At 50.5% G+C, this 12,226-nt stretch overlaps 1 protein-coding gene across 9 annotated transcripts in view; it reads left to right on the forward strand.

The window, feature by feature from the left end:
• LOC117884631 (oocyte zinc finger protein XlCOF6.1-like) overlaps positions 1–12,226 on the forward strand; it is a 29,651-nt gene continuing 17,425 nt past the window's right edge. For 2 of the 9 annotated variants that reach the window (XM_034785130.1, XM_034785127.1), the window contains exons 1-2: positions 1–616; positions 7,064–7,190. In XM_034785130.1, coding sequence (XP_034641021.1) covers positions 7,111–7,190 — 80 coding nt within the window. In that variant the 5' untranslated portion in view covers positions 1–616; positions 7,064–7,110. Of the gene's footprint in view, positions 617–3,381; positions 3,919–6,366; positions 6,845–7,063; positions 7,191–12,226 lie in introns of those variants that run through there. The other 7 variants (XM_034785128.1, XM_034785131.1, XM_034785126.1 and 4 more) reach the window with 6 other exon arrangements.

Raw genomic sequence — 12,226 nt, forward strand, 5'->3', positions numbered from 1 at the left:
CCCGGCCGGACACCGGAGCACGTTTTTCACACCGCAATAACAAGAGTGACAATAATCAGTCAATAGAAAGATTTTGGGATCTGTTCAGAAGCTTCAGGTGGGTCCGGATTTGGTCCGCGGCCCACCTACTGACCACCCTGAGGGCCGGGCGGGAGTGTTGGCTTAGTGGCTTCCCATAGAAAACAGATGCCGCCAGAAAATCAGAGGCAAAACAGACACACGTGGCCCCCAACATGTGGCAATCCCCTGCGAGGTTTTCGTGTGCACGGGGCTGCGTTTGTGCCACCGACGCCATCTGCACGTTCACCGAGGGATGGGCAGGAGAGCAATGCCTGGAAAACAATGGTGGGAGCAAGTTCACAGGATGATCCCGCCCAACAGTGCAACTGAAATGAGTGAGCGTCTTCCCAGCATGGAGAGTCCAAAGTGTCTGGCTTTGTCTGCACTGACAGCGGCAGCGTTTTTACGCGACAGTGTGGTTGCGGCGCCAGCGCTGGCGAGAGCTCTCCCGGCACAGTAGGAAAACCGCCTCCACGAGGGGCGCAGCTCCCGGCGCAGTAGGAAAACCGCCTCCACGAGGGGCGCAGCTCCCGGCGCTGGGACCCTCTCTACACTGGTAAGTTACTGCGCTGCCCAGTGAGTTTGTCTAAAGTGCTTGGGAAATCTCAGATTGCAAAGGCTGCTGCAGTTCCACCTTCCTATGGAGAAGGGGCGAACTAAGTAATGAGTTTACAGGCTGCTGGCCAGTGCAAGACAGTGCAGTTTGGGGGTGCAAGACTGCAGAGTTGGGGGGAATTGGCTGGAGTCTCTGTTGTGTTACCAGATTTGCCCGTTACTTTGGGGTATGCTCATTTATTCGGGTTACTCTTCTGGGGAGGGGGTTCTGTAATTCTATCAATGTACTGCTTGTGTCACTTGTGTTTTCATATGGAGCTCTACTTCTCCCTTCTGCAAGTCCCCTCTCAACGGAGCTATCCTGCAGGACCGAGGTTCCCCAGGGCTGCGTTTCTCCAGCCCCAGAACCGGATGAACACACACATCCACCCACCCACCCGCACATTAACAGAGCAAGTCTGAGCGAACCGGGTCAATCAGCACTGTCAAGCTGACCCCTTATATGTCTCTGGACTCACTGGGCTGGAGGAATCAGTACTTTTAAGCTGCCTCTCCTAATATGCCCCTGGCTCCATGGACTGGGTGAAGCACTTTCAAGCTGTTTGATCATAGAATACCAGGCTTGGAAGGGACCTCAGGAGGTCAGCTAGTCCAAACCACTGCTCAAAGCAGGACTAATCCCCAGACAGATTTTTGCCCCAGATCCTTAAATGGCCCCTTATGGGTCCCAGATTCAGCACGTCCTTATCCCCACTCTCACATCACAATTGTACTGGCAGTAACCTACTTGATGAGCAAACCCCACAGGATTTTGGCCGCTGCAAGGATCTTTAGGTTAGGTAAAAGAAGCGTTGCTGTAGAGTGAATGGGGAAAGCTAAAAATACAAAAGAGTAAAGTTCAGCAAGAGAGAAAGAAACAACCAACTTAACCATAAAAGTTATTTATTGAATAATAGTGATAACTATACAAGGAGGGCTAAACCAACATAACATACATTATTAAAGGTAATACCCAAGGTAGAAAGGAAAAGAGAGAGAGAGAGAAAGAGGGGAGGGATCTCACCCACTCCATGAGGCTTGAACTGGTCAGGGTTCTTAGTTGATGGTGGTAGCAGGGGGTCCTGAGGGCAGGAGACCGGCAGAGCCCCCAACATGATCAGTCAGGAGAAGATGGAGCCGGGGAGACCTCGTGCACCCACACACACCTCCTGCTGGACCCTATCCCCTGAGCCCTAAACCCACCAAACCTAGCTGAATCCCGCCACGTGAGGGTCACCCCATCCCCATTACCCAGCCCGCTTGCTTATACCCATGACTGTCTCTGCTTCACGTATGGGTGGTGGACCCTCACCGTTTATCGACTGTCTCCTGATCCCGCCCACCGGTTACCCACCCCTCATTGGGGACATTGCAGTGTGTATATACTATGTGTGCTGCCCAGCCCCAAAACACCAACCTACCCCTATACTCTGCATGTTACCCCCAATGACCAATAACTAACGCTTCAAATTTTCTGTATCGTTTATTTTTTTTTTTAATATTCTCTAATAAAATTTAGAACTGATGCAGAGTTTGGGTCTAAGCATCAGAACCCTGACTAGAAAGTGAGTAGGGATTTTTGTAGAGAAATGACAATGGTTGAAGGGAGAACACTAGATTTGTTTCTAGGTAAGCTGATGACTCCAGGGTTTTCTTTAGGCTAGACAATAGGAGCTGATCACTCCTAGCTATGGGTGGTGTTTTCTTCCAGGGAGCTCACAATGCAACTAGGCTGCTTCAGTATTTGGATATCAATTAAGGATTAATTGGTCTGATAATTGCTGAGCTGGGTGTGGGCTTCCCTGCTTTTTCTAGTCCCAGAATTCAATGTGGTTCTCTGTTCTCCATTCTGTATGCAAATTGAGATGCAGATGAGGCTAGGGGCATTGTCTATGCTCTCCATTTTGTATGCTAAAGGAGATGTCTTAATCTTGTCACCCTTGTCAGGAGGGTCTAGGTGTGTCTCCCAACACCCTTCACTGCTCTCTGTAAGTTTTTTCTCTGATGGGTTTTGGTTTAAGCAGAGGCTGGGGGGGGGGGGGGGGAGGGGGGGGGTGTCCTTCATGAGTCAGACAGGCTGGGTACTGTGCCCTGGTTCCCCAAGAACACAGAGCTGACTGGTATCAGTTGATGGTTCATGAGTGGCTGGGAGATCATTCATGCAACATAGCTGGGTGTGTCCCTGCCTGTGGATGGCTGCGTAAATGCAGTGCCTGGCAGAGGCTTGTAGCCAGACATTAGCATCACAGCGTGAGAGGCAGCCCATGCTGGTGGAACAGAGGGCTCCGCGGTCCCACAGTCCAGCTTGTACCCAGGGACACTGTCACAGCCTCTCAGCCTACGCCTCCCATGTCCCCAACACCCTCCTCAGTCTGGTACTAGAGAAATTCTCCAGCCTCCATTTTGTCTGCCTCACCCCTATTCAGAACAAACAAGAGTGGCTCCACTCTATGCAGGGCCGGCTCCAGGCACCAGTGAACAAAGCAGGTGCTTGGGGTGGCCCACGGAGAGGGGCGGCACGTCCGGGTCTTCAGCGGTGGGTCCCTCAGTCCCTCTTGGAATTGCCGCCGAAGTGCTGCAGATTGCGGCTTTATTTTATTTTTTTCACTTCGCTTGGGGCGGCAAAAAAGCGGGAGCCGGCCCTGACTCTATGCTGCCGATGTTAAGCATGTGGAGTACTGAGATAGGGTGAAAAGTTCCACTAATTTGCAGAAAGTCCAGCATTTCTAATCTGGGGCCCCAGCAAAGAGACAGATATGAGTGTCCACGTGTGTGTAGGGACAGACAGAATCACGCCTCTGACTGGTGAAGAGTAGCAATGAGCATGTGCAAAATTGGTAGCTACTGAGCATGTCTAGTATGGGGCGAGGAAGAGATCTGTTAGTTGGTCAGCTGGCTGGCTACAGCTCAGTCATATCAGTTACAGCTTGCCCTAAAATCAGAGCCCTCAGTCACAGCTCCGAGGTAGTGGTGAATACTGAGCATCTGGAGGGAAGTAATTGCTGGAAAGGTATACTAGAAGAGAGCCAGCATGCAGAAGGGTTTGGATTAGAAAGAAAGAGAGAGTTGATCAGGAAAAGTGGGACAAATTAGAAGCCAGCCAGGGAAGCCGGAGAAGAGCTACTGGAAACATATTAGAAAAGGTGCTGCAGAGAGGGAGAAAACTGGAGTGGAGCAAAATTGACTGACCAGGAACTGAAAAGCAATAGCGATTAAAGAAGCATTTAAAACAGTGATTTAAAGGGATACCAACAGATTTATAAAGTAAGTCTGCTATTCTTTTAATTATAGTAGAGAATAGGCATAGTGTAGGATAGTCTATAGGATTAGTGTGTGTGTGTGTGAGAGAGAGAGTGAGTTTATAAGAATGCATACAATTGTGTTACCGATTGCAGGCTAACTATGTAAACTTGAAAGCAATTTAAGAAATGCTGTCAGCCGTTTGTAGCAAAGTGCTTCCCTTAGAATCATTTAACCTGTATGCTGTGGCAGTTTCAATGCTTTGTAATTTGCAGTAAGGGATTTGTTTGATTTCTGTTTCTAGATTAGATTGTAGGAGGGATTGTTACTTTAATAAAAGGACACTTTGTTGTTTAGGAAAGAATATCGCCCGTGTCAGTTACTTTATCTGCAGGTTATATTGTGTCCTTTAGTGTTTTCCTTAACAACCCTGGGAATTTATACCTTGGGGAGGACAGATTAAGGGAGCAATAGGCAGGTCATTTATCTAGGGGACCCCAAAATCTATTTTAGGGATCTGCTGCCTGTTCCCTCCCCAGTGTGCCCCCTCTGAACCACCACACCCACAGCACCTTCCTCAGCTTGTTACCCACCTCCCTGCCACAAGTAACCCCCCCACATCCTCTTCATTCTGCCTCCCATATCCCATCTCCTGCTGCTTATCCTCCCCTCCTGCATCCTCCTGGGGCCTCTTCCACCTACCTCCTGCCAGTCCCCTACAACACACAAATCCCTGTGCGCCTTTAAGGGTCAGTCTGCCTCCCCACTTCCCACTCATCCCCCATGAATCCTCCTGTCCAGCCCTGGGTCTGCTCCCACCCCTTCCCAGACACAGCCCCCTGTGACCTCCTTCATGTGCCTCCTGCCCCTGCTCACATCTTCCTGTCCGATCTTCGGCCCACCTCCTGCCTTCGCCGCCCTGCGGATTCCTTGGGATGCCTCCTAGCGGCTGTCTCAGATCCCCAAGATCCATGCTGCCCCCCAGCTTTTAAAAAGCCCCTTGGAGGCAGGACCGGCTCTAGGCAGCAGCAAACCAAGCACGTGCTTGGGGTGGCACAATTCCAGGGGTGGCATTCTGGGAGGTGGTTTTTTTTGTTTTTTTGTTTTTTTTTTGCTTGAGGTGGCAAAAAACCTAGAGCCAGCCTGTAGTGAGTCGGTGTGGCTCCCCTCCTGTCCAGAAGAGGGAGCCCACGTNTTGTTCCCACAGCAGTGAGTCGGTGTGGCTCCCCTCCTGTCCAGAAGGGTCGAGCCCCGGCTAGGACCTACTACACAGCCCTGTTTGGAGGATCCCCTTCAGTTGGCCAGACCCCCAAGGGGTCTCACTCTTCTGTAACCGCCTCACCACCACCAAGAATGAAGGTCTGGGCTCCAGCCTTGCTGCTTCATGCTGTGAGCTCTGCCCAACGAGTCCCGCTGAGCCAGGCTCCTGGGCACAGACCTGCCCACTCTGCAAGGACCAGTATATCTCAGCCAGGATTTGCAGTGACACCCGGCAGCCCTTTCCAACCCGAGCAGGGTTTATTCGTGGGCTGGGACCCAAGAGGGGAAGCCCTGAGATTAGCAGAGAGAAGCTATGGTTAAGGTTAAGCCATAGCTCGTCCTGGCCAAGCCCGTGCAATCAGCCAGCCAAGCTGTGATGGATTCCATTACCGGCTCTGTCTCTCTGGGTGTGTCTACACAGCAACTAGACACCCGCAGCTGGCCTGTGCCAGCTGATTCAGGCTGTGGGGCTGTTCCATTGCTGTGTAGACATCTGGGCTGGAGCCAGGGCTGAAGGACCCTCGGAGGTGGGAGGGTCCCAGAGCTGGGGCTCCAGCCCGATCCTGGAAGTCTACACAGCAATGAAACAGCCCCTCAGCCCAAGCCCAGTGAGCCCAAGTCAGGAGCTGGGACAGGGCAGCAGCGAATTACTCTTTGCTGTGTAGACAGACTCCGTCAGTCCAAAGCGAGAGCTCCGTGTCTCTCCAGAAGGCAGCACCTAACCCTGCCACCCGGCACCTTTCCCCTTTGTTCTCCAGCTGGGGCCTCAGCTCATCTTCCCAGCGCAGCCGTAGGGGGAAATCTCCTTCCTCCGGGTCGCTGGTTGCCAGGGCCGAGTGTCCAAGCCACTGTCTTGTCGGATTCTCCATTGATCTGGGGGTCGGTTTCCAGCCAGCCCTTTAATGGCCCAGTCATTCCACCCCAGACAGCAGGATGACCACACAACCCCATGCTCCTAGCCCCCAACATGTCTTCTGTGCTGCTTCAGGAGCAGTGTTAACCCTCCTGCACCCACTGGGTAGCTACACGAAGCAGAGAGGGAAACTGAGACACACACATAGGAATCATAAAAAATATTAAAGAAAATTTCCACTTGGTCACACCTACCCCAATGCGCATCCATCAGCACCCCCTCAGCCTGCCCCCACCCCAACGACCCTGCACTGTTCTGGGTTAAGCTCCTCCCCACACACACACACACATCCCTTTTCATTCTATTTTTCACACATCCTCTTTCCCCCGACTGACTCCCTGTTGTCCCCCTCATTCCTCCTCCGTTTGCCACCCCCAACATGTGCCCTTCTCTGCATCCCGCCCCTCCACACACACGTCCCCTCTGGCCTTCCCAGTCTGCCCAGCTCACCCCCACACACACACACGCCCTCCACCCGCTTCTTCCTCTTCCTGCCTCTAGCTCTGTACACAGTCTGCCAACCCCAGAGGCCCAGCCACTTCCCCCCAGGAGAGCCTGGCTTCAGCCTCCCTGAAAACAATGGGAGCTGGTGGCCCCCTTCGCTAGGGGCAGCCTCTCTTCCACACGTCAAATGGTGGGGAAATGGCGGCCATCTTGAGTCAGGGCTTCTTGGCATCAGGCTCTCCTCTCCCACAAAAGTCATGGCAGAGGCCGGCCATGTCGAACATGTGCGATTTCACTGCCAGGAATGCTGAGACCACATGTGTCAATTCCCAGGTAAATATTGTGAGACCCGTGATAAAATTACTGGAGTTGTGGTTTGACCACAGTAACAGCAGGTTTTTAAACTAATCTTTCAGAAATTACCCCCCTCCCCATCCTCCCCAAGGACTGTTCTGCTCTCTGTGGATGTTCCCAGCTCCTTCTGCGACTGAGCTGGGGGGGCTGTGGCTGGGGCAGCAGGTTGTAAGTGGGGGACTCTTGTTGTTGATACAGATGCCGGTGACCTTCGAGGAGGTGGCTGTGTATTTCACCCAGGGGGAATGGGCCTTGCTGGACCCGGGTCAGAGAGCCCTCTACAGGGACGTCATGCAGGAGAATTACAGGAATGTGACCTCGCTGGGTAAGGATTCCTGTGCCCTCGGTGTTAGAAACTGAGCATCTTTGACGTGCCCAAGTTGGCTGCTGCTCAGGGTTCTTCCCTGATCCCATCGATTTCAGGGGAATCGGCCCCATAGTCCCAGACTCAGCAGGGTTAGGAAGGTGTAAAGAGTTTACACAGTGTCGTGGTCAAAGTCACCCACGCATTGATTTTAGTTCACAGACTCAAGCCTGAGGCCATCTGTCACGGAGTATTGGGGGACTCAGGGCCCTGCACCCCCGGCTTCCTGCGATTCACTATGACTCTCAGCCAGCCAGTAAAGCAGAAGGTTTATTTGGATGACAGGAATACAGTCCAAGACAGGTCTTGCAGGCACAGACAACAGGGCCCCCCTCAGTTAGGTCCAGCTTGGGGTCCCAGGGCATGCCAGCCCACCCCCCTTTGGGGGGTCAGAGCCATCTCTGCCCCCCAGCCATCTCTCCAGCCTGCTTCCAGCACTCTGCTTTCAGCGACCCCTCCCACAGCCTTTGTTCAGTTTCCCGGGCCCCGGAGTCACCTGACCTCCAACCCCCTCCTGGGTTCTCATGTTACAAGCTCAGGTATGTTCCCTCCGGCCGACTCCCATCCTCCGATGCAGACCATCCTAGTCACACTCCCCTGTCAGCATTCCCACACCCCAGCAAGAACAGTCCCAGTTCGTCACACCAGTTTATTGCAATACATACCAACGCGTTGGGGTAGCAGTCCGAAAACTGCCACCCCTAGTACAGCACGCAGGCTGCTTTATTCCGTCAAACCTCAAGCATAGTACAAATAATACGTCATTTATGCGAAAATAAGAGTGGGGGGTCTGTCCTTCTTTCCCGGTAGCTTCCTCATTATTTACGAGATTTGGGTGCCTATTGGGTGGGGGGTTTTCTTGGTGGGTGGTACTTGGCACCAGTTAGAGTGTTGTTCTTGTCAAGGTACATATTGTTTTTTCCAGGGTTTTACGGTTAAGGGCATAGGGGTTTATTACAGGACGCCCAAAGATGATATATGATTGGCTGGTTGGCAGATAGCTGGAACTATAGGAGAAGTTGGCCTTTACTAGAAGCAATTTCTTTATATCAGCCATTATTATGTTTCTTCAACAAGCGGTTATCATGTTTTTCATCAACAAGTGGTTATCATGTTGCTAAGGCCTTTCGCATTGCTTCCTTCCCCTCCCTCCTCTGGTCATAGCCCATGACCGTATTTGGCAGGGAATTGTACATCTTAGTTTTGTTCAGGTTCTGGCCTGTACTGTTCTATGTAAAGGCCGTCTGTATAGTCAGCTCCTGTCAGAGGGCCTGAATTTGGGCCTTCGATGTTACTTTGGCTGTCATAAAGAAGGCCACCTAGTTCTTTTCCCCCACAATTTCCCTCCTCTGATGCCATGTAGGCATCATTATTGTAATTTGCTAAAGAGGTCATAGTGTAGTATTTAGGCTTAGTTTCTTGTAAACGGGGATCAGTGGACATGAAACTGGTAGTGCAGGAGGGGTGGACACTAAGGTGAATAACTTCTGGGTCTGTAGGAAAGTATAGTGTTGTGTTGGGGGTATTGATGGGAAAAAGAAGGGCCTGAGGTGGTGATTGAACCTGTAGCTGGGGTAAACGACACACCCTGCACAGGCAACAAAGGGTGGCGATTAATAAAATGCAACAGATTGCAAGAATTAGACCAGCTAGTATTTTTAAGACTGAGGATGTGAAGAGGCAGGGCGTGGCTTGGGTGATTTTTTTTAGAGTCAAAACACAAAACGTCGTGGGAAGAACATAGGGTACCCACCCAGTAGGCAGTCTGAAATGCTTTGGCCTCTTTGTTGTATTCAACCTTTATCACATGCATTTGGTCTTGGAGGTGAGATATGTTGGAGAGGAGGGAAAATAGGAAAGTTAAATTTGAGAAGCGGTTTGGGATGAGGGAAGTCCAATTGAAGGTAAGAGGGACGGCTGGGTGGAGGGTTGCAGAGATTTGGGGATTAGCAGGCCATGTGATAAAGCAGCTACCCTGAGCAGTGGTCAAATTAAGGTGAAAGGAAAGAGGGGTGTGGGGATTTGATGGCAGGGCGCAACCATCCTTTTTTGCTAAATAGGAGTTTTCCTCCTGGGGCCTTACCTACTGCTTCTCCTTCCCAACAAACTGTATCAAAGATGTTCGTTAATTCCCCAGGTTGTAACTTACGGAGACAAAACAACGGTGGGGGTTCCAAGGGCCATAAGGACCACAAGGTTCCGATTCCCACCCAGACGTGTTGAGTAGCGAAACCATGGGGAGTGGTGATAAAACGGCTAGGTTTGTGGGGTGGCTTGACTTCCCATACCTGCCGGCTGATAACCCAGTCCCATAGACAGCCCGCCCAGGGCCCCGGCAAAAGTAAGTGCACTGGGGCCCAAGTGCCATTGACAGGTTCCGAAGCTTGGAAAGAGCATTGTGAGGAGTCGCAGGCCCACCCTGACAACGTCCACATATGCCTCCATTTCCACAGCTCGGGTTGCACTCCTGCAGTAGTGTTAAGGGCTTTGGGCCATCGCTGACTGAGGACATCACTCCGCATTTCTGCTAAGAGACCATTAAAGAAATCCTGCATCTGGCTAAAAGCTGAATCTCATCCGGTGTCTTTTTCTATTAAAAAGAGGGTGTTTGTTAATTTTGTTAAGAGGTTTGGGTTGTGGTTCCCAGTCCTGACAGGGCATGGAGGGTTTTTATATTTGTATGGGTGTTGGTTAACCCTGCCTCAGTAAGGAGGCCCGATGCTCTTTCCAGATTTCCCAGGCGTTGTTCATGGTTTTGGGCCTTGTCTATTGTCCAGATAACGGCTGCTCCGGTTAGACCATGCAAGGCCCCTTCCAGCAAGCCTTTCTTTCTCTGAAAATTTTCCCACTGCACAAACTGGGCCAATCGAATGGCCGCTCCCTGGGTACAATTGGGGTATTGGGTAGTTATTTGGAAGGCGGAGAGGGGAAATGAGAAAGTGGTGGTCCCCATAGTAGCATTTAGCACAATCCACTGTTGGAAACGATAATCCCGTCGGTAGGGTGTGCTATACCACATTTGTTGTTACGAGACTTGAATTTCTCTGAGGCCACGGCCAGACAGATTTGTATGGGAATTGGAGAAGATATGAGGGGGAGTAGCTGGGGCGTGGGGATTGTGACAATGGGCTATGAGGCAGTCATGTAGAGTAGGGGTATATTGCAATATGATACAGGCTAAATCGGAGGCTACTGGTTGGCTAAGATTTAGAAAAATTTTACTTTTCCCCTCCCCACCCCAAGTTCGTTAAGGAGGAGAGGCTGAGGAATATTAAAAGTTTCATCTTCAGGTAGTTTTGGCTAGCTTCCACAAGCTATTCTTCGAGATTTCATAGTCTTTGTTCACTTAACTGTCCGGCAGTGAGGCTGCAAGGGAGGGGTTACGAGCACAATCACCTTGCTTGGTTGGAGGCTTTATTATGTCCTCAGGTGGAGAAGTTGTTTTCTTAGCAAGATCCAAAGGCTCTGTGGGTTTGTCAGCGGACAAAGGAGAGAATACCAGCTTTTTACCTTGTCCTTCACTTCTGTTGTCCAGAAGGAGCAAGAACGCCAGAAGGAAAGATAGACCGATTAGTCAAAGAGTCATTTCAATGAGAAACATGGGCGGGTAGTCAATTCTCAGTACTTTACAGCGGTGTTGCTAATTAACAGGGCTTGATAAGAGTCCCTTAGCATGGGGCCAGGGCAGTTCTCTGCTGATGGACCTCTATGTAGATCCAGTCTCCTGGTTTCAGTGAGTGGCAGGACTGCTGTATATAAAAAGACCTAACACATTTCGTTAGTGCCTGACTATTGTGTAATTTATTAAATGACTGTTTATCTGAGCTAGGGCCAGCAGGGCACTGCCGGTAGTCGCATCGGGCGATTCTGTTAGAAATTTATGAGAGCTGAGTTCAGTCTTTTGATTTAGTGTGGTCTTTAAAAGGCAAAAGTTGGCCATATTGATAAAGCTGCACACAACTTGTTACAGTTTGTTTAGGTATGCCAAATTGTGGTACAAAATTCCTAAACCAAGATCCACAACAGCTCTGGTAAACCAAGAAACACCTTTGCCTAAACTGTTGCAACAACTCGTCCAAGAACCCTTACCATTTTCCTGGCCTTGTCTGCCCTGCTGCAGCCACAACTTTGGTTTTATTTAAAACAATTTAAATTTTGTAAAGCATTAAGTTATTTTAAGGATTAAATGCTAAATACCAAAATCAAACAACACTAGTTTACTTTGTTTGGCAAAAGTATTTTTTGGTTTTACCACCCCAAAGCATTTTATAACACCTTTTTTTAACATCCGTACACAGCTTTACTGTTCAGTTTTCTTCAGTAACTACAGAGTTAACTTTTTACTTTCTTTTTGTTAACTTCCTTAAACTGCGGCTGCCTGCTTGTCTGGGCCCGATCCTTTTTTTTTTTGCTGGTTTGTTGGGGGTGTGAGCCTGCAGGACCCCCAGGACCGCATGCTGTGTGGTCTCTGGAGCCTCCAGGAACACCCCTTTAGGAGTACAAAAAATAGAACAGTCCAATTTATATAACAGGTCCCTTCCCAGGAGGTTGACAGGGGAACAAGGGCTGAGGAAGAAGGCATGTTGTTCAGTTAAAGGGCCAATTGATACCAGTAATGGGTTAGACACAGGATGGGGAATAGGGACATTACCGACCCCCACTGCGTTAATAATCTCCCCAGATAAAGGAAGGGAGGGGAACTCCTCCACTTACAGTGTGGACCGGGAAGTTCCAGTGTCCACTAAGCATTTTACCGGGGTCTTGTTAATGGTACAGGTAACATAAGGACCAGATTGATCCAAGGGGATGGCTGGGGCAATAAGGTCACATGAGATCCCACGGCTGTCCTATCTATAGTCCGCTAGTGCGGGTGGTGGGGGTGCAGCTGACGGTCCTCCCCCCCACGGCTGGGCCTGAGGCCCTCCTTGCTCTCTGTAACCCCCTCGATCCCGATGGGGGCAGAACCTTATGAAATGTCCCTCCTCTCCACATACATA

This window comes from Trachemys scripta, chromosome 11 (assembly GCF_013100865.1).
Source record: "Trachemys scripta elegans isolate TJP31775 chromosome 11, CAS_Tse_1.0, whole genome shotgun sequence".
NCBI lineage: Eukaryota > Metazoa > Chordata > Testudines > Emydidae > Trachemys > Trachemys scripta.